Raw genomic sequence first — 19,652 nt, 5'->3', positions numbered from 1 at the left:
TTAGGAAGAAGAAAAGGCTCCAAGAGACAAATACGAAGGACAACGCGTCCACGGATGGGTTCTTATTAAGAAGAGTAAGGAAGTGACTGAAGATGTCTTCGTCGAACCTAGTAACGGGTTTATTTACCCTCCGAATTCCAATGTATATCTCGGTGTGGAAAGCATTTGGAACCATCGTAATTATTACGTACGTTACTAATATTTTTTGTGCGGTGATTAACTGATACAATTTAATAGGTGAACATGCAACCTTGGCCGAAGGAAGAAAACGAGTGTTTGGAGTTCAACCTACAAGATTTTTCTAAATGGGAGCACCTGTTGGTGGGGGAACCACAACACACCAGAAAATACGAACAGAAACTCCTGGATGATGAAGAGGAAAACCGTGATATGTACGATGAGCAACATCTTGACATGCCAGCCCGTTCTTGGTCACAGCCCATTCGAATTTCGCATGAAGGTATTTTACTTCAAACGGTCCCAATAAGCTTTAACTGTTGAATTTATATCTAACAATGTTCAATATATCTAGCTTTCAGCATGCGTTATCCTGGTGGCGCCAAAATCACCTACTATAAGAGAACCATTGTTGAGCAATATGCTCCATACGTAATGCAAGACGGTCTTGTAACGAAAATTTCCCGATATGCCAACTTCACCTGTACAGACTTAAATAAAGTGGAGGAGATATACGAGAACAGAAGTGACAAACTTTATAAAAGCATTATGGACGTAAAGACCAAGCTAGTCACTGAATATTTTAATACGGGACGAGAAGACGGAGTTATAAGTTAGTATTTTTGTTTATTTCAAAAAACGTTTCATAACACATTAACTGAATAAATCATCATTTTTAGAACACGTATATCACCATCACAGAGACTCCTTCGACGATTACAGAGTGATAAACTGTGTGAATAGATACGATGGATTAATAAAAATTGAGACTAGTAGACATTACTTAACTGAACATTATTCTAACCGAGAGGACTTGTTAGTAATCTATTAAAATAGTATAATAAGCGTAATATTTTCAATTTTCAGACTCTATTTTCGACATGCTGACTTTGGAAAAATGGAAGGCAATCGACGAGAAATCACGGTTTGTATACTGTTCCGAAATAAAAAATAGACCATTGTCATCATTTTTCTTACTGTATCGTAGAAAATAATTCAAAAATTTGAACGAAATTACAACATTCCATATCAAGAGGACATTGCAGTACAAGAGTTTGATTTGGCAAACAGGAACATTTTAATAAAATACCATTATGGACCTGATGCTATAACAGCCTCTTACAGGTGTTAGCTTTTTATTTATTTATCCAGTAGTAACCGTTTGTATTTGTAGAGATTTTCAGAAACCACCTCCAGCAGAAATTGGAGAAGTAAGTATGTTCCATCCTGAACTGACTGTCGGATATTCCTCCGATTTTAACGCGAAACAACCGAAACATCTGATACTGTACAACCTGCTGGAAGAACAAATGAAAACGGAAGAAAAGTTGCTTGATGACATTCGCGTTATGGAGAAGGAAGTGGTAAATTCAGCTACGTTCTTTCTTCTCGTGAACATTTCAACATTTTTTTTCAAATTTTAGTTAAAAGCATTCGTGCAGCTGAGGGCCCGCGAGTTGGGCACGCCCAGCTTGGCGGTGTCACTGTTCAACGTGGAGCAAAACGTCGAGCATCGCAACGCAATGCTCCAGAAAGAGGCAGAAAAGCAGTTGAAACGTGAAAAGGAGGTCGAGGATCATCCGGAATATCTTGGACCATATCTGGCGATGCTTGGCAATCCATCCGTGTTGACCGCAGCTCAAATCTCACAGATTAGGCAAGAAAATACCTGTTTATTAATCAGTATATTAATATTTATGATTGGTTTAGATGGGAGTGCTTGAACGATTTGAAGAAGCTGCTTTTGACCAGAGCACATCGCATTCAGGCTTCGTTCGAATCTGCATCTGATGCGCTGGCTGCGAAACAACATTGGTTTACCGTACATTATGACCTACTGACACCCGCCGCCATCACCTCCACCATGGAAGATATCCAAAATCGTATTAGAGGACTAAAATTATACGAGATGCGACTCATCAGGCATCGCGACCTCTCCGGACCACGGTTGGAATATCATTGTCTATTTTCTGTTAGAATTATTTTAAATTTTGTTTTTTCAGATACGAGGCTCTTCAGAACTACTTGGCGAATCACAAATCCCAACACGAACATTTATATTCATCTCATGTACTTCGCGGATAACTTACTTCCAAATACTGAAAAGCTTTACAATGTTTTCATTTATAACATCCGTTGAACCAATAAAATTTCAGAGACTATCAAAAGTTTTTGATTTCAAACTACAACAAGAAATTGTTACTATTAATAATATATATTAAAATATAATCTTCAAAACACTTTGTTTGACCTATGGGTATTTTTAATATTTATTTATTTAAAGAAATTGTCAAAGGTCACATATATTTTCTATTTTTCATTAAAATTCGATAATCAATCTTAACCTTGACAAAAAATTAAACAATTTGCATAAGTTATACAACAATAAGACATACAATAATAAATATTAGGTACTGAAAATCCCCAGTTATTCACCATTTCAAGGCAACGTGCTCATCAGAATTCGTTATCAGTGTGTATTATACCTTTTTTTCGGGATAGCTCTGCATGATTCGACGATAATGTTGCAGGAAGTAGATAAATCTAGTCTGGCCCAAATATTTCTCACGGGTTTATGTCAGTCACATCAAATGCAACAAGTGTGATCTTCAATCAAGTTCGTGGTGACCCAGTGATTTGTTTGTTATTAACGGTGAGATTAATTTATGTTAACCTATCTGTAAAACAAACAACTTATTTCTGGTGGCAAATTTATACCAGTAGATAAAATTGTCAACTGAAATATTTATTTGTTTTTAAAATTGACTAAAATAAATTTTTCATTATTTAATTTAATACAATATGGTTATTCCACTGGGTCAACAATTTTTGACCATTACTAATCGTCTGATGACTTATGTTTGAGCGTTTCAAAAAAAATTTAAATATTTATTAAATTTACATAAAAATACTCATTTGAAATTTAAATGTACTAAAAATATTTATATAGTGTTCATACTTTTGTTTAATTTTTAGTTTCTTTTAAAAGATATTAAAAACATAAACATATAATGATATTTAATTGTACAGTTTTGTAATTTCCGCGGATAGTCAATTGAAAACACTAATCATAGAATAAATATTGATAGACAAAATAAATAATAGTCAATTCTGTATCAGATTATGAATCAGTTTTAGTAAACAATTAAGTAATATTTTATTAAATAGTCTGGATAACAGTGTAAATAGTTTTCAGATTGCTTTAAGTAATTTACGTATTGTTTTTAATACTTAATTTATTTATATTGAAAATCAAATTTAATTAGTAATTATTATTTTTTTTAATAAAAATAATTGTATATTGTTTGCTATTATAAACACCTTAAATTAAAATTTTAAAGTTTTTAAATTTCCAAATATAGCAAAGTTTCCATACACTTCCGTCCTGTCCTTTCAGCTTCCTGAATTCATTTCATGTAATTTTTGTGGTTGATTTTTTCATGCAGAAGTAGATATGGAGGACAACGTCACACGACTAGTGAATGTGGTTAACACAACATTGGACTTAAAAAATTCCTCTGTGAAAACCAGCCTTGCTCTTTACGATTTTCTCATTCCTGTCATCGGACTGCTGATCATTATTGCCAATCTTGCGGTAGCACTCTCCAGCGGTCTTATCTTAAAAAATGGTAATATATTATTTTGTTATTTAAGCCAGATTTTACTTTTTAAAGATAACTCAATGTGTTATAGTTAGCACCTTAATTTAAACAACTTTTAACATACAATTTTCTGTTTCTAAAAATTTTAAATTTTTTGTAACAAATCTATTGAGAATTTTATAAAATCCAAAATTTTCTAGCAGGCTTTCAATTCTTTCAATTTGGATCAATTCATGTGTCTTCATATTCTCATTGTCACATAGTTTGAGCAATAAAACAAAAAAACGTTTTAAATTTTTAGGTCAGCAGCCTAAGTCTACATATTTATTTTTGGGAAATGTTGCTCTCACCGACTTAGTGACTGGAATCGCCGTTGTTTTTGGCCAGGTCTTTCCAAAAAAATACAGGGATCACTACGTATGCTCGGTACAAATCGGTAAGGCTTATTATAACTAACCTCTTCTGTTCTAATAAGTAACATTTTGGTAGGCATGATAGTATCAAGTACCCTTGCATCAGTTCTCTCCGTTGGTTTAATCGCCGTTGATCGATACTTGTACATTCTCTATGGACTAAAGTACCAGTCATGGGTGTATCCTCAAAGGGCTAGATTTTGCATTGTCCTGACATGGCTCATTGGCCTCGTAATCGGATTCATGCCACTAATGGGTTGGTACGGGTACACAGATAATGGCCGAATTTGTTGGTTCATATTGTTGGCGCCGAAAGAGCTCATTTTGCTTACTGTGCTAGTGGGAGTCATTCCTTTGATAGTTGTGATCGCGTTGTATTCGATTATTTTGTTTCACGCCCTCAAAAAAATCTTTCAAATTCAACAAATCAACACCACTACTAGGCCTAATCAGGATGAAGGATTTAAGGATCTGAGAATGTTCCGCGGAAGAACAAACCAAAGCGAGGAGCCATCGGATGAGTTGCCGAAAAAAGGAATTCTTCAGATCTTCAGAAAGAAGCCGTCGTCTTCAGTAAAAGCACCAAACAAATGGAAGGCAATCAAAGTGGTACTGTTTACTACCGGCAGTTTTGTCATCACATGGTCGCCATATTTTGTAGCCAGTCTTATGTACGTCTACAATTGCGATTTTAACACAGAAACTAAGTACTGCAAGAACATCAGAGTGTTGATAGCTAGTCCACTGGCAATTTTGGGATTCATGAACAGTTTGTTGAATCCGATAATTTATGCCTGGTGGCACAAGGGCTTCAGACAATTCGTCAAGAAACGGTTTTCTACTTTCAAAATGAAAGACGCGAACTTGCCAGACTCACACTCGAATCAAACCAGGTCTACGGCGAGCAGCAGGAAAAACTCTGAATCTGAACTTCAACCGGAACAAGTCAGTGAAAATCCCACTTAATCCCACTAATGATACTGCACTTCATATAATGTTATTCAGTCGCTCTTTCTACAATATACTCAATATATTCGATGCCTCGAATAATGTCTAGTCACAAACATAATAATTATTTATTTGTAGTGTCTCGCATAATTAGCTGTCCGAATATATGTTTAATATTTTGATGAGATTATTGAACATTTTATTTCTATACAAATAAATGTAAATAATCATAATAACAATTGGTTTTGATCTTTTTAATAAAATTTATAATTTATTTTAATATGCGTATTTAATATTCCCATGTTAATTGTAATTTACACTGTGTATCTTTTGAAAAGGATATGATTATATTGCAACAAGATTATTGTCAATATCGCTCAATCTTATGATGCTTCCGAAAAATGGTTTACAATACATTTTAAGAAATATGAAACGATACACTTAATTGAAAATACAATAAAAAAATCCTAATACAAAAACAACTCCTTTTATAGACAAACAAATTGGAAAAACAAGTAGTAGTAGTTTTTTGTCCCCTAGATAAATAAAAAATTAATTAATTGGGTCATATATCAGTTTCTCTTTTAGAACAATCAGACATCGACTCTGTGAACAAAACTTGCAAGGATATATTTCAGTAAAGAAACCATTGGTATCAGGAACAACACTAAAAGTTTGCACCTCCAGAATTTTAGTGAAGGATACTTTGAAGTAATGAATCCATGTTCAATAGAATAGGATCAGTACCAAATATACTCCGCACGCAGTATATTTGGTACCATGCGGAGAAGTGTCACCAGCTAATAATAATTGGTCGGACCCCTTCTTTGATTAAGACACTCATTGATGTGGCGTGTCATCGATATAATGAGATTATCGTCATTTTCTTATTGTATCTCATCCCAGGTGCACTGAATCTGGCGTCTTAGTTCATTAAGACTCCGCGGAGCGCGCTGTATAATTCGTTAAGCGTCGCTCCATCCCACACATGTTCGATTGGGGAAATGTCTGGAGATCTGCGTGGCCAAAGTATTAAATTCACATGAGAGGCTTTTAGGAAGTTTAATGTATTCCTGGCAATATGTAGGCGGGTATTATTTTGCTGAAGAATTAGTCTCTTCTTAAGTAGGGAAGAAGATAAGGCTTCAAAAAAAAATTATTTCTTCTTCGTACTTTAGGCATGTTAAACGTTCAGTATAAATTACTAAATAAAACAAATTGTGACAAAAACTTGTTTGAGATACTTTAAAGATATGAAAAAAAGAACATAAAACCGACAATACGTTTTCCGATTAACTTGAAATTTTAATCATTTCTTATTTCGTTCTTGTTACGTTGTTTTTACAGGGAGCATACATTCAAATTTCTCCCAATAAATGGGATCCGAGATACATTACAAAAACTTTGAAACACGATGGAGGAAGATGGATAGCTTGGAGATCTTTTCCTTGGCACTAGTATAGGACATCATCATGGATTTTTATGCATGATAATGATACGAAACATTCAATGTTGGTTAAGAGGTAAAAATATTGAAATTCTCGATGAGCCAGCGTAAACTCCGGATCTAAATACAACTGAAAACTTGTGGAACGACATGTATCTTATGGGTGTTCTGTGTGTAATCTCGATTAACACACCAAAAAGCATTAAGTTTCAGTGAATTGTGGTTATTATTTGAAAAGTCATGGTCATGGTCAAACGAACATTGCCGATATTTCATTGAATGTTTGCCTCACCGTTTACAGGTGGGTATAACGAACAAAGGGTACCCAACAAAGAAGTTATGTATAAATTATTTAACAAATATAATATTTTCAAATGTGTGCAACTTATATTTTATATATATATATATATATATATATATATATATATATATATATATATATATATATATATATTATATTTTGATTACCTTTAACTAGTGGTTTCCGTATCCTAATTAAAGTTAAGATAGTAATGTGTGCTATGTCCCTGTATACTGTATACCAGTTTTAAACCAGTTTATATAGCCTCCTAACGATGTGCACCCCTATATGTCATTATCTTCACTAGGGGAAAACAGAAACAAAAAAAAAAACATTTACTTATCTTGGCTTATACTTTTTGCATGAGACATATACAGTAGCCAATTCTACTTTCTTATATTATTCGAAAATAACTTCTATAATTTTTTACTGTTGGTTGGTTGGTTATATTATACACTACAAAAAGAGTTTGATCCATCTGAATCCTGAAAGAGACATCATGTGCAATAGAGACAGTAAGTCTCCCACCATTGGACAGACTTCTACTGTCTCTCTCATGCGTGATGTCTCTCTCTAAATTCAGACGGGTCCACCGTTTTTCCCATTGTATAGTGCAATTGATCTGCAGCTGTGAACATGCAAAGTCTAATAAGCAATTATTTGCGCCAGATAGTATTTATTCTGAGCCTTACAACACTGTGTACTGACCTTAAAGCCAAGTTACGGGCGACATCTGCCGCTATTATATGTTACTGAAACGTCATCTAGGCAGAGAGCTGTACAGAAATTCTTTCGGGATTACTCCAAACAATCACGTGTATTGTGGAAAACACGTGTAACCCCAACAAGTAGAAAGTACTCCGTCGGTAATCGACGGACCTCCTTCTATACTTTGTACGAATTGACTATACTTTAAACGGTAGTTTTAAATCCCATAAAATCTAGTAGTCTGGTTTTAGAAAAAGTGAAAACAGCGTATAATAATGTAAATTGAGGTTTTTTAATCTAGTGGTGCTAGTTTATGGGTGAGTAACCAGCGTAACAAAATCGGAGAACAAAGGCTGTCCACTAACAACAAAACTCATGAACTATAAGTGTCGTGCACTGACAGGAGGTCACGCATGTAGTGGTGTAGTGAAATTTCTGTTTGCTTGTTTTGGAAGTTGGATGTGGAAACTCCGCGACTAGGCCCCGTTTTCCCTTCCGCCCCCATACGAAAATCCCAAAATGAGCGACGACGACCGCGATATCGACGTGGAGAGCGACGTAAGTCCCTTACTTGTTTCCGCGGATCGATATTATTTAACAAACGTGATTTTCAGGAGGGAGACGATTCGGACTCAAAACACCCAATCCCAAGGCAATCCTCCGGATCGCAATATTTCTCTCAGGTCAGAATTAATTCAATAATTCGTATTGTTGCGTCTCCCAAAAAAAAAAAATATTGAAGGCTTTGTTGGAAACTTTGTATACAGTTATTGTGAATGACATTGTCAGTGTGAACACTCTTTTACATTTTTACAAAATAATTTTGTTTTTTTAATGGGATAATCTCTATGGTTTCGCAACAAATTCCGCGAATTTTCTGTTTGTTACCCACGTTTAGTGACAACGTGAATTTTTACGTGCGCGACATAATTTTTTATCATTTCATTGAGACGCGTTATATTTAAATTGTTCGCATTCGTAAATGACACACATAATCTAGATTCAAACTGGATCACAACAAATGTTTACATTTTGCAATTTGGTCTATTTAAAAAAAGGCGCTAAATCTCGGTGATTCGTGATTAATTGTGTTGACTTACCTATATTTACGTTTTTATAAGGTGATCACTATTTGTCTGCTCTCTATGCCTAAATATGCAATTGGACAAAATTTTATGCACTTTTAATTTTTGATTTTATATTCAAGTAATAACAAAGTACAATTAGTTAAATCAATAATCTCATATTTATATTTAATTAATATTTTATTGTCGTCGTAGATCCATTAAAATAAAAAGTTCATAGATACTTTTAAAATTAAAACCGCAAAATTACATAATGATGCGTTAACAAAAAAAACTTTCTGTATTATAAACAAAGACGCAAAGAACGGTATGGAATATTTTAATCGAGTTAAGCAACGTGCGGATTGTATGATATTTATCCAATTCATTTTTAATTAATAAGGATAACATTGATAGGGACAAATAAGCCTTTGAATATATAAGATATGAAATTAGTTTTAAAAATGATAACTGCATAAACTGATTATTGGTCAAACAGGTTAGAATGTTTTTAAAAATTAAATAATTATGAAAACGAATAAGATTAACATTGATAAGTTGAAGTCGAACTAAAATTGTGGATATTAGCTCAGTGATTGTTGCAGAATTGACACTAATTAATTGGGAAAAATGTAATTTGGACTCGATTTTTTTGTGAATCGTTGTTGGAAGACGAATTTTGTTTTAGTACTTTTGTTACGTTATAACGGACTATCTAACCACACTAAGGTAATCCAATGGTCGCTTGATTAAAACATTTTAAATTATTTCATGCCGTTCACTTATTAATAATTATAATAAATTATAATATTCACTACAATTTGAAGGTTAGGTCACATAACTGGCATAAACTGTCCACCGTCCGTTGAAATGGTGGGGGTTAAACATTTTCGGGCCATCTATTAGAACAAATGAGAACATAAGATTTTAGGGCGCTTTATGCGTAAATTTGATTAATGAAGGAATACCACAACATACAAATAAACGATCCTATTTATATATAAACAAGTTGTCTGCACTTATAGTGTTGACCAGATAAATAGCACACATGATTTATTTTATTAATTAGGAAATGCACACCACTAATTCAATGGAATCAAAATATTTTAAATTTTATTTAAAGTCATTAAACTATATTTTTTCTACAATTCTTCTTTTTATACCTAAAAATAATTTCTACTTAAAGTAAATATTTATCAAAATAAATGCTCAATTTGACTGACCCACATTTAAAGTAAGTTCCATAAGTTTTCGATAGGGTTTAGGTCCGGACTTCGCGCTGTCCAATAGAACTTAAACATGATTATCTATTAAACAATATTAAAAAATTGCAATTGCTAATAATCTTATACTAAGGCAAGAGAAAGGGAAATCCTTTTATAGTATAACTTAGGTAGGGCCCAAACTTTTATTTAGAGGCCGGCGGCATACGTATTGTTTATTGTCTGTTCCTATTCCATTGAATTTTCTTTCTTCTCTCCAAATTACACTTCGCCAAAATTGTACAGATTTTTAGTCTTGTCCGAATAATCTTTTTTAATAACAATGGTTTCTTTACTGAATATATATCGTTGCACGTTTTGTTCATTCAGTCGACGTCTGATTGTTCTACTAGGCAAACTAATATTGTATGATCCAATTATTTTTTATATTTACCTAGAGGACATGAAAGAATGTGAATAATTATTTTTTTGTTAGGACATTTTCTTTTTATGTTTTCAATTGAGTGTGTTGCTTCATCCATTGTAAACCATTTTTCATTAATATCATATGTTTTTAACGATATGGGCAATATTTTGATCTTAATGTTTCATATTAATTATTAATTTCCTCTTCTCTGGAAAGCAACGTTTCTTTCTTCTCATTGAAAGTGAATTTATTTAATAAAATAATATAAATTCTCCTAAAAATAAGTTCTAATTACTCAGTCCAAAAAAGGTATACATTACTGAAATAAATTTTTTATACTGACTGGACAAAATGTTTGACTTTTTCACTTAAGAGACAAGAAAGAATTTTGTTCACTGATTCTTCCAATTTGTCTGTCTATAAAAAGATTTTTTAGAACATTTTCTTAGAGTATTAAATGTGTTGTTCCATATTTGTTAATAACATTATAAACTATTTTTTGGGAACAAAATTTATAGAGATGGCAGCAATATTTAGAACCTCATGTTTCATGTTAATTATTATTGCCCCCTTCTTTAGAGTGCAGTTTTTCTCCCACTGAAAGTCAGTTTTTCAATAAAATAATATAAATCCTACTAAGAATAAATTCTTACTATTAGGAGTGCGTACATATATATCATTACATTACATAATGTGACAAAAAGTAACTATAGTAGAATGTATCATTTCTTTGGTAAACCTAATGAAACTATTATGTGAGTATAAAGTAATATCCCCGTAGTTTTTGGTATGTGTGACAAAAAAGTAAAAAAAAAACGTATAGAATATTGAATTATATTTTTTATATTGCTTAAATCCATCTTTTATATATTATACAAAATGTTACGATTTTTAACTGAATAATTTATTTCACATGAAGAGAGAGTAATTTGATTAGTTACAAATAATTTTTTATGAGCTTCATGTGGGTTTTTGTAATTTTTAACTTTTTAAAAAAATAGTAACTATTCAGTATCCTATTTCTCCACCATCACGCATATGTGTCTACTAACCAGTGTTTAAACAAAGTATTTAAAATGTTCCAAATATATTTCAAACGTTGGATTATTCAATTCTGTGTACAACATAATCTATTTGCAATTTAAATCTCGCTAAAACAAATTTTAAATATACTCATTTATTCAATAAATATAAAACAATTGTTTTGTTGTATAAAAAAATTGTCCAGAATTTAATTCTTTAGTTTTTCCTACATTATTTTGATTTAAATTATTATGAAACATGAAAAACTAAAGAAATAGTCTCATGTCCAGTGAATTTCTTAATTTATTGACAATAAACCATAATTTGATTTCTATATGATTAACCCTAAACATTTAAATTAAAAAATATATATGTGATCATTTGATATAAAAATTAATACATTTTATTAATTGCAGGCAGAAAAAAGAGCACACCATAATGCGTTAGAGCGAAAGCGACGCGATCACATAAAGGACAGCTTCAGCAGTCTGAGAGATTCAGTGCCCTCCCTGAATGGTGAAAAGGTGGTAAGTCGGTCTGAGATATTGACCGAGAAGGTTTCCTTTGGTGATCAGGTCAACTAGCAACTTTAGCTTTATTTTTAGGCAAGCCGTGCGCAAATACTGAAAAAAGCGGCGGAATATATTGTGTTCATGAAGAAAAAGAACAATTCACACCAGCAGGATATTGATGACCTGAAAAGGCAAAACAGCCTGCTGGAGGCTCAAAGTAAGTGTCTACTTTTAGTGAAGTGAAGTGGATAATAGTGAAGTTTTTTTTATTACAGTACGCACATTGGAAAAGGCAAAAATGTCGGGAACCTACTCCGTTGGGTGTAGCGACGGCAAAGATTCTTCCTATAATGAAACTGAATCAGACACATCAGATATGGAAGGGTCCATTCAACAACGAAGGCCCAAGAAAATGAAAGTCGGCAGTTGTCATTAATACCAATGAGACTGGTGAGCACTCCACACGCATACAATAAAAATCAAAATTGTAATTTTGCTTAATTTTCAGTTATCGGATGCGGAAGAAAGTATTATGGACATGTCTTCTTAAAATAAAGGCACCGGCTTAGGTGCCAAATATTTTTGTCAGACTTAATCATAGGCTACACTAGAATAATTGAGTGTCCCAATTCATTTCTCCAACTGAAATCTCGGTGACATCAATTTTTCCACCGGAAGTTGGATTGTCTCTCATCAGGTTACGTCACTGGACTATATTTTTTGTTTTAAGTCTTTATTGTTTTGTATAGATGAAATTATATTAAGATTGTATATTATAAATATTTAATTTTTTTTACTTAATAATGTTTGTAGTTTTAATACAAACATGCGACATTGTTTAGGTGTAAGATATTAATTAATAAAAAATACACTTTACAATTTTTTATTGTTTATTAAAAATGTTTCCCCAAATTACTATTTACAATATTATTGAATATGGAATTTATTTTAATTTTCACATATATTTTACCGTAGAAATATAAAAATTAATAGTTATTTGACTTAAAATGAGAAGAGGGTTGTTAAATTCTCATATCATGTTATTCTACACTAAACATTGTTTTTACATTACAGTCAAAATGTTGTTTCATGCATATAATCATTTAAATTTCGGAATCAAATACGTATTATGTTTAAAATCATTTAGGGCTTAATGGTTTTTATAATACTTATGTTATTTAAAATTAAAAATAATTATATATGTTATAAAAAGTAAGATTTATTAATATAAAGTTAATTAAATTAAAAATAATTATATATGTTATAAAAAGTAAGATTTATTAATATAAAGTTAATTTTTTTATGGAAGAATATGCTGAATATAGTCACCAAGTAAATATTACATGAAATCCAGCAATCACCGTACACCCCATCATCGCGTGGCGTCATAAACCCGTCGGTCTGTTATTGAACCTTGTATCGATCGCTTGATCGGTCTGGTGGTGGTGCGCATTCGCTCCCCTAAAATAATTTAGGTGGTACAACGACTCTACTCTAAATACTACAAGTTCAAAGTTAAGTTATCTGTAATATAAATTAATTGTTTTTGAAATTAGCAGAAGTTGAAATATTTTATTATCATTTCATTTCATTAAAATTTTATATTTTCTAAAAGACTTATTATTGTTATTATTATTTGTATATGTGTATAATGTTCTCCTAGTTATTTATTTATTTGATATGTGATGCAGACAACTTCTGATCAAAAATTAGTTTTGAAATCGGATGATTGGTATTTCTTTTAATGATTATTAAACACTAATAAAAGTGAATATATTTCAGTAGGTCCAAATGAAAAGTTTTTTAGTTTCAATTTAAGTCAGCATTATGATTGGTACCTATCACAGAAATTGATTTTTGGCATAGAATAATACAATATATTATATGACAAAATTAAAGTTATTACTTTCCAAAATAATATAGTCGCATCTTTAATTTTTCAATTATACAGTCAATAAATAAATGTTTTTTTTATAAATTTTGTATTTAATTATTAAGACCCTTTTCAGCTCAAATAAGTAAAAGAGAATTGCTCATTTTAATTTTTACAGTGTATTTTACATATTACAAATGAGTGATTCCCATATCCACCTATACTGCAACATTTCCAGTTCAATTGTTGCTTGTCAAAAATTCCAGCATTCTTTAGTGAATGCTTTTCAAATGAATGGATTCATTCATGGCTAAAACCGTTAGTTTCATTTTCATCAAAAAGATGTCACAACAAAAAATTGCGCAACCGTATCCTACACATGTGAAATTATTTGAAATTAAGAAAAACATGGATTATAAAAAAATACATATATGCTTTAATATTGTTTACTAATCTTATTAGAACTGTTTTTTTTTTCTCGTCTAATTTAATCAACATCATATAATTATATAGACGAAATTACGTTTTTCTAAAATTAAACATTCAAATTTTTTATGGTAGATTTTAATTAGTGAATAATTTTTCAACTGGTTGAATGAGATAATCGTACTCCTACAATATTATGCAGTTTCCGAAGGTTTACAGATGACCGTGACAGCCCACTAGAAAAATCAATATTCCATGTTTTGGTGAAATTCAACGCGATGTTGGCTGTCTAACAGGGATTTTATTTTACCCTTGTTATGAAAATGGAAAATAAAAACGCAAACGATACGAAAGATACACAACAGATCATTATTCAATCGAATAATTATAATGTTACTGTGATCCCATTGGACTTTTCAAGGAATAGACAGTACAACGGACAAAGTCAAGAATATATGGAACAATACAGGTATGAAAATATATAAATTTACAATTAAAGGATAATGTTAATGATTTTTTTAAGTTTTTGTCGGAACATTATATGAAATAGTTTTAAAAAAATATATTTCTTTATTTAAATAATACACATTTTTTTGATAAGTAAATGTGTATATTTAAAAAATAAGTGAAACTGTTTACTAATATTTAACAGAAATCACGACGAATACGTCCAAGGAGACGAAACGGGTCAACAAGGAGCATTATATTCAGTTTCACAGAGAGTTCCGACGGTGACCAACAGTTTCACTAGCCTTTGCCCTACATCCGAAACTAAATCATTTTCCAACGTTTCCGGTGATTGGGATCGTTCGTCCTCCACAGAACCTCCAAAGAACACCGAAAGTACAACGGAAAAACCACCAAAAGGTAAGTGGACTAAAGTTGAAAAATAATATTGTAGTGGTTTCAACGAATGCACATTTATTTAATTAATATAATTTGCGTTTCAGACGGCAGTACGTCATCATTATCGACGACGACAGCTCCGGGGCCTTCAGAAAATCTTACTTTGACCAAAGAATTGTTGTTGCAAGGCCCTGTGATTCCCATGTGCATTTACCTCCACAGTAACGTAGCCCTTATGATGGAAGTCGAAGACACCCCCACCGCAACGACCGACTTGATTTGTCAAGCCATCATCAACTGTGATGAACTTGGACTAAACAAACAAGTGGCCTCAAATGTGTTCACACTGTGGATGACCAGCCCTTTGCTAGGCAAGCCTATCATAATATTGTGCTTATATTTTAAAAATCAAGATATAAATCACGTTTCAGAAATGCGAACATTTTAAACAGAATACAAAATAATAACAGTTGTATGTTTAGGTTTGCAACTAAAGCCGAATCAAAAGCCTTATCGAATACGACAACAGTGGGTCACACTTTTGGAGAAGTACAGTCACGTGTCGACCAAACGACAACAGCGAGACGAGCCGATTCTTCGATTCCAAAGGAACCTGTTCTATCCCCAGCATCTTGAAGAGAAAATCAAGTAATAAATTATTAACAAAAGACTTCTGTTTCACAAATAATCATATACTTTTAGAGATCAGAAGATTCTCGAGTTACTTTACGAGGAGGCTAAAAACAACATCCTGGATGGCCGTTATCCATGCGAAGTAGCCCATTACATTATGCTGGGCGGCATCCAGGCTCGCATTGAGCTGGGACCCTACAATCCGCAAGTGCACTCCACTCATTATTTCCGTGAGGAGCAGGCAAAATTTTTACCAACGCACGTACGTAAAAGCCCCACGTGGACTTGGTTGCCAATCAGTTCCAAAAACTCTGCGGAAGTGCGTCTGTTGGAACAATTCAAAAGAATACCCACATCTGCAACCAACAGGAAATTGATGAAGAAATATATGGAGTTCTGTTGGTCGCTTCCATTTTACGGGTAACCGAAGTTTGTAACTCGTAAAGAAAAATTTCACTAAAAATTTTATATTTAGGTCCGCGTTTTTTGAAGGTCAGGTGGAACAACCAGTTCGTGGCCTGACTAGCCTTTTGACTCATCAAGATATACCCGTATTGGTGGGTATTAACGCCAAGGGACTGTTCATCATAGATGACTTGGAATGTGTAAGTGTTAATTGAAAGACAAAACTTAAAATGTAAAAGTGTATAAATTGATTAAATAATTGTTGCAGACAATTTTACTTGGACTTCGGTACGAAGAGTTCAGTTGGGAATACGCCCGCCCTTCTTTAGAAGACAATTCCAATTGTTATCCTTGTCTATTTCTGCAGTTTCTGGTACTCGAAAATGGTGCGCGTGTTTCTAAAATCCTACAGGTATTTTCGAAGCAAGCCAGTCTCATGGACACGCTTATTACCACCTTTGTGACCCAACTGAAAGCCAAATCGGGAGACGAAACAGATAATAAATCGTTGGAAAATCAACTTAATAATGAGAACGGTAAGCTTGATTGATTGCAGTCGAGTCTGTCTCTAATAAAAGCGATTTCAGAGGGAAATTCAGTAACACAGGGACTTGGGAACATGGGAAACTTTCCTTCACTCTCCAATAAACTAAGCAGGCTGACATTGGCCACATTTGATGAGGACGGTCACTGTATTGGGCAGATGGGATCATGGTCTTTCAGTTACTGACATTCAAAATCTGATTTTGCCAAGGCAAAATTATTGGATTTATGATGACATCATTCGGATGATGAATCTGGACAAGAAGCTCACAGTGGTGAAGTCGGGTTGATTCGGCATGTCAAGAGTTTTTTGATATTTTTATTAACATATTCTAAAAATCGATAAATGTTTTAAATAAATATTACGAATTTACTACATAGAAATTAAATTTGATATTAATATATATTATTGTATAAATCCTATTTTTACACCCCAGCAAACCCCTGCACCATCTCTAACAATTATTTTTCCTATTAATTAAGTCCAAAGTATAAGTTATGCGTGTGATTTTTCTAAGGTCACAATAAAGCAAATATACTGATTATAGAGATTTAATTAGTAATCTTTATTTACAAATAAAATATGTACAATTTGTCTAGTCTAAATTTTCACAATAAATACAGTTGTATACGCCAGACGTAGGTGAAAAATCTCATTAAGAAACAAAATTTCCTGTAAATGTAATACAATATATAAATGTATATATAAATTAAACTTAATATAATATGTAAATATTGTGTAAATGGATGACATTAATATTTATGCGAAAATTTATAGAGAAAAGAAATTCTTTCAAGTTTCACTGAAAATATGGAAAATATAAAATAGCACGGCTTCATGTCGTGCTATGAGAGTTCTTAAACATATTTTTCACCATAATATTGGTATTCTCTTCTGCCTTTTTAATTTGTGCAATGACATATTTTAAATGTTCGCTACAAGCTCTATTATTTGGATCCAGTTCCAGTAATTTCTTAAACATGTTAAACGAATTTTCAAAGTCCTTGTCATTTTTATAAGCAACTGCTAATCTGTACAATGCCTTTACGTTATTACTATCATATAATAGGGCCTTCTTCGAGAAGTCAATAACCAATGTCCATGATTCATTTTTAAAATAACAAGAAGCTAAGTTGTTGTACAGCGTCCCTTTTAATTTGTTCAGTTCTTCAACAAGGATATTGTCTACAGTTTCCGGCGGCACTTCTACATCTAATGGAATGGAATGTAATATTTTCAAAGCTTTGTTAAATCTATAGGCAGCATCTTTGTTCCTACTCGTTTTAAACAATTCAACACCTATACTCTTGTGCTTGAGTGCAAGTGCAACCTTCTCATCCGCCGTACAATGACAGATGAGTTTCTCACTAGTGAAATCCTGTAAATGGACTCTAAAAGATGTGCCATTGACGTTGAATTGGGCGATCTCGTTTTTATACATTGTAACTAAACAAATATCTAGAGATCGACATAATTCACCATCTTGCTGACCTATAGTCACTGATGACAAATCTTTTAGGTACGTGTTGGTATCTGATATAAGAACCTTACACTGGCTATTCTCGGTGGGTTTAGACCCAAATTCGCCGACTGAAACTATTTGTTTACCAATCTTTCCATCTGGCGAGGACCAACTGTCGCCCTTCATTTTTCTAACAGTATGATTCGTTAAGCTTCGCGTCTAGAATCTCCAAAGTCAGATTGTAGTACTCCTTGGCGATCTTATCATTGGCACCAATGGGACTGGGAAGGGTCAGTTTACAGTCACTGTAGTATTGGCCGGTGGATCGATTCGAGGTGAGGAGTGCATGTAAAACGGTTTGCACTCCTTGTTGCGGACTCTTCACCACCAACAGTCTGATTGGATATTGTAGCGCGAAGAGCCATATATTATTCAGCGGCGGATAATAGCGAAATATTCCCGTTTCCACGTTTCCGGGGTTCACAGCGTTCACTATGACGTTCGTATCTAAAAGACAGTTAACAATTTCAATAACAGGATTTATTGAAGATTAATAGATTTATTAGATCATTTATAAATATTTTTTTATTTGCCCTACTCAATTCTAAATATATTTTTAAATCAATAGACAATATAAATAATAACTCCTACATATTTCTAGCTTGATATAACCCATATACGAATAAGAGTGTTTTTAAAATGCTCTCCTCTTGATTCATTACAAATTACTGCTTTTTTCACCAAAATATAGTTTTATACTCACTTTGTAACTGCTTGGAAAGTTCCCTGGTGAACAATATAAGAGCCAATTTAGAAACACCATAAGCAACAAAATGTGATCGAAATTCAGTCTGACACTTTGTAACTGCCTTCAAATCATACACATTCACTTTCCTGTGTGCTTCTGAAGTGACATTCACTATTCGAGCGTGAACAGATTTTTTCAACAACTTCAATAAGTGCTGAGTTAATATAAAATGGCCTAAAATAATTTTGTGAATATAAATTTTTTACTACATAACAAAAGCTTACTTAAATAATTAACTTGTAGAGTTATTTCGAATCCATCCTCAGTTAAACCTTGAGGATGATAAAAAACACCAGCATTATTCACAAGCGCATAAATTTCTGTGAACTCAGAATTTAGGGAATCAGCAAAACTAATAACACTTGCAATGGATTCCAAATCAAGAAACTTTACATAAATTTTAACTAGTTGATTTGGCAGTTGACTCAGTATGTAGTTTTTAGCTTCTAAACCTTTATCTAGATCTCTGCAGGCTAGAACTAAAGTGGCTCCTCGTTTGGCCAGTTCCAGGGCCAAACTACGGCCAATGCCTGAATTACCGCCTGTTATAACAACTACAAGTCCATCTAATCGAGTAGTGCAATAACAGACTCCACCTGCGAAGTATTTTCTACAAATTACGATTTTATACTACTGAAATTGGTAAGTTGAACTTTACCTACACTAAACTGTATGTAACAGTACCTATGGCTATAGAACCAACGACATACTTCCACATGCTTATTTAATTAAATTCGGTCTAATCACGACGAAAAATTTCTTGTTATATCATAATATTAATAAATTATAAATAAATTCGGAACTTAAATGACAGAAGTGTTTCTGTCAGAT

The 19,652-nt window shown here is 32.7% G+C and overlaps 6 protein-coding genes across 7 annotated transcripts in view; 4 read left to right on the top strand and 2 right to left on the bottom strand.

The window, feature by feature from the left end:
- Window positions 1-2,335, top strand: part of LOC109595144 (dynein regulatory complex subunit 7) — a 74,206-nt gene extending 71,871 nt beyond the window's left edge. The window contains exons 4-13 of the mRNA XM_020010440.2: window positions 5-187; window positions 238-460; window positions 533-790; window positions 858-993; window positions 1,045-1,102; window positions 1,166-1,302; window positions 1,352-1,541; window positions 1,602-1,834; window positions 1,888-2,124; window positions 2,181-2,335. Of these exons, the coding sequence (XP_019865999.1) occupies window positions 5-187; window positions 238-460; window positions 533-790; window positions 858-993; window positions 1,045-1,102; window positions 1,166-1,302; window positions 1,352-1,541; window positions 1,602-1,834; window positions 1,888-2,124; window positions 2,181-2,262 (1,737 nt within the window). The 3' untranslated portion in view covers window positions 2,263-2,335. The remainder of the gene's footprint in view (window positions 1-4; window positions 188-237; window positions 461-532; window positions 791-857; window positions 994-1,044; window positions 1,103-1,165; window positions 1,303-1,351; window positions 1,542-1,601; window positions 1,835-1,887; window positions 2,125-2,180) is intronic.
- Window positions 2,336-2,658: 323 nt separating this feature from the next.
- Window positions 2,659-5,420, top strand: LOC109595145 (glucose-dependent insulinotropic receptor-like). The gene is made up of 4 exons (XM_020010441.2): window positions 2,659-2,830; window positions 3,624-3,806; window positions 4,081-4,215; window positions 4,269-5,420. The coding sequence occupies exons 2-4, from the start codon at window positions 3,632-3,634 to the stop codon at window positions 5,156-5,158; spliced, it is 1,200 nt and encodes a 399-aa protein (XP_019866000.1). The 5' UTR covers window positions 2,659-2,830; window positions 3,624-3,631; the 3' UTR covers window positions 5,159-5,420.
- Window positions 5,421-7,829: 2,409 nt separating this feature from the next.
- On the top strand, window positions 7,830-12,705 carry LOC109595157 (protein max). Of its 2 annotated transcripts, none has more exons than XM_020010454.2 (6): window positions 7,830-8,154; window positions 8,211-8,279; window positions 11,729-11,836; window positions 11,918-12,041; window positions 12,100-12,274; window positions 12,333-12,705. In XM_020010454.2, exons 1-5 carry the CDS (start codon window positions 8,116-8,118, stop codon window positions 12,258-12,260), a joined length of 501 nt encoding a protein of 166 aa, XP_019866013.1. In that variant the 5' UTR covers window positions 7,830-8,115; the 3' UTR covers window positions 12,261-12,274; window positions 12,333-12,705. The 2 variants fall into 2 exon arrangements, with proteins under 2 accessions (XP_019866013.1, XP_019866012.1); XM_020010453.2 differs by having other exon boundaries at window positions 11,729-11,839.
- A 1,681-nt stretch (window positions 12,706-14,386) lies between these two features.
- LOC109595170 (FERM domain-containing protein 8) lies at window positions 14,387-16,952 on the top strand. Its single transcript, XM_020010471.2, has 8 exons — window positions 14,387-14,592; window positions 14,776-14,990; window positions 15,074-15,340; window positions 15,452-15,617; window positions 15,672-16,022; window positions 16,078-16,207; window positions 16,276-16,543; window positions 16,595-16,952. Exons 1-8 carry the CDS (start codon window positions 14,441-14,443, stop codon window positions 16,735-16,737), a joined length of 1,692 nt encoding a protein of 563 aa, XP_019866030.1. The 5' UTR covers window positions 14,387-14,440; the 3' UTR covers window positions 16,738-16,952.
- Window positions 16,953-17,086: 134 nt separating this feature from the next.
- On the bottom strand, window positions 17,087-18,199 carry LOC109595153 (FK506-binding protein-like). Its single transcript, XM_020010449.2, has one exon. It carries the CDS (start codon window positions 18,197-18,199, stop codon window positions 17,387-17,389), a length of 813 nt encoding a protein of 270 aa, XP_019866008.2. The 3' UTR covers window positions 17,087-17,386.
- A 4-nt stretch (window positions 18,200-18,203) lies between these two features.
- Window positions 18,204-19,623, bottom strand: LOC109595152 (retinol dehydrogenase 12). The gene is made up of 4 exons (XM_020010448.2): window positions 19,484-19,623; window positions 19,046-19,431; window positions 18,777-18,995; window positions 18,204-18,520 (listed from the first exon to the last, which is right to left on the bottom strand). The coding sequence occupies exons 1-4, from the start codon at window positions 19,537-19,539 to the stop codon at window positions 18,204-18,206; spliced, it is 978 nt and encodes a 325-aa protein (XP_019866007.1). The 5' UTR covers window positions 19,540-19,623.
- Window positions 19,624-19,652: the final 29 nt, after the last annotated feature.

Source organism: Aethina tumida, chromosome 1 (genome assembly GCF_024364675.1).
Source record: "Aethina tumida isolate Nest 87 chromosome 1, icAetTumi1.1, whole genome shotgun sequence".
NCBI classification, from domain to species: domain Eukaryota; kingdom Metazoa; phylum Arthropoda; class Insecta; order Coleoptera; family Nitidulidae; genus Aethina; species Aethina tumida.
Note: the sequence above shows the minus strand (reverse complement) of the source record. Positions and strands in the feature narration are given on the sequence as shown.

Coding starts and splice junctions, on each gene's coding strand:
- LOC109595145 (XM_020010441.2), top strand. CDS start 3,632: ATGGAGGACAACGTCACACGACTAGTGAATGTGGTTAACACAACATTG. Junction 3,807..4,080: donor CGGTCTTATCTTAAAAAATG/GTAATATATTAT, acceptor TTAAATTTTTAG/GTCAGCAGCCTAAGTCTACA. Junction 4,216..4,268: donor CGTATGCTCGGTACAAATCG/GTAAGGCTTATT, acceptor ACATTTTGGTAG/GCATGATAGTATCAAGTACC.
- LOC109595157 (XM_020010453.2), top strand. CDS start 8,116: ATGAGCGACGACGACCGCGATATCGACGTGGAGAGCGAC. Junction 8,280..11,728: donor GATCGCAATATTTCTCTCAG/GTCAGAATTAAT, acceptor TATTAATTGCAG/GCAGAAAAAAGAGCACACCA. Junction 12,042..12,099: donor CAGCCTGCTGGAGGCTCAAA/GTAAGTGTCTAC, acceptor TTTTTATTACAG/TACGCACATTGGAAAAGGCA.
- LOC109595170 (XM_020010471.2), top strand. CDS start 14,441: ATGAAAATGGAAAATAAAAACGCAAACGATACGAAAGATACACAACAG. Junction 14,593..14,775: donor GAATATATGGAACAATACAG/GTATGAAAATAT, acceptor AATATTTAACAG/AAATCACGACGAATACGTCC. Junction 16,023..16,077: donor TGGTCGCTTCCATTTTACGG/GTAACCGAAGTT, acceptor TTTTATATTTAG/GTCCGCGTTTTTTGAAGGTC.
- LOC109595153 (XM_020010449.2), bottom strand. CDS start 18,199: ATGAAGGGCGACAGTTGGTCCTCGCCAGATGGAAAGATTGGTAAACAA.
- LOC109595152 (XM_020010448.2), bottom strand. CDS start 19,539: ATGTGGAAGTATGTCGTTGGTTCTATAGCCATAGGTACTGTTACATAC. Junction 19,432..19,483: donor ACTGTTACATACAGTTTAGT/GTAGGTAAAGTT, acceptor CGTAATTTGTAG/AAAATACTTCGCAGGTGGAG. Junction 18,521..18,776: donor ACTTTCCAAGCAGTTACAAA/GTGAGTATAAAA, acceptor ACTGTCTTTTAG/ATACGAACGTCATAGTGAAC.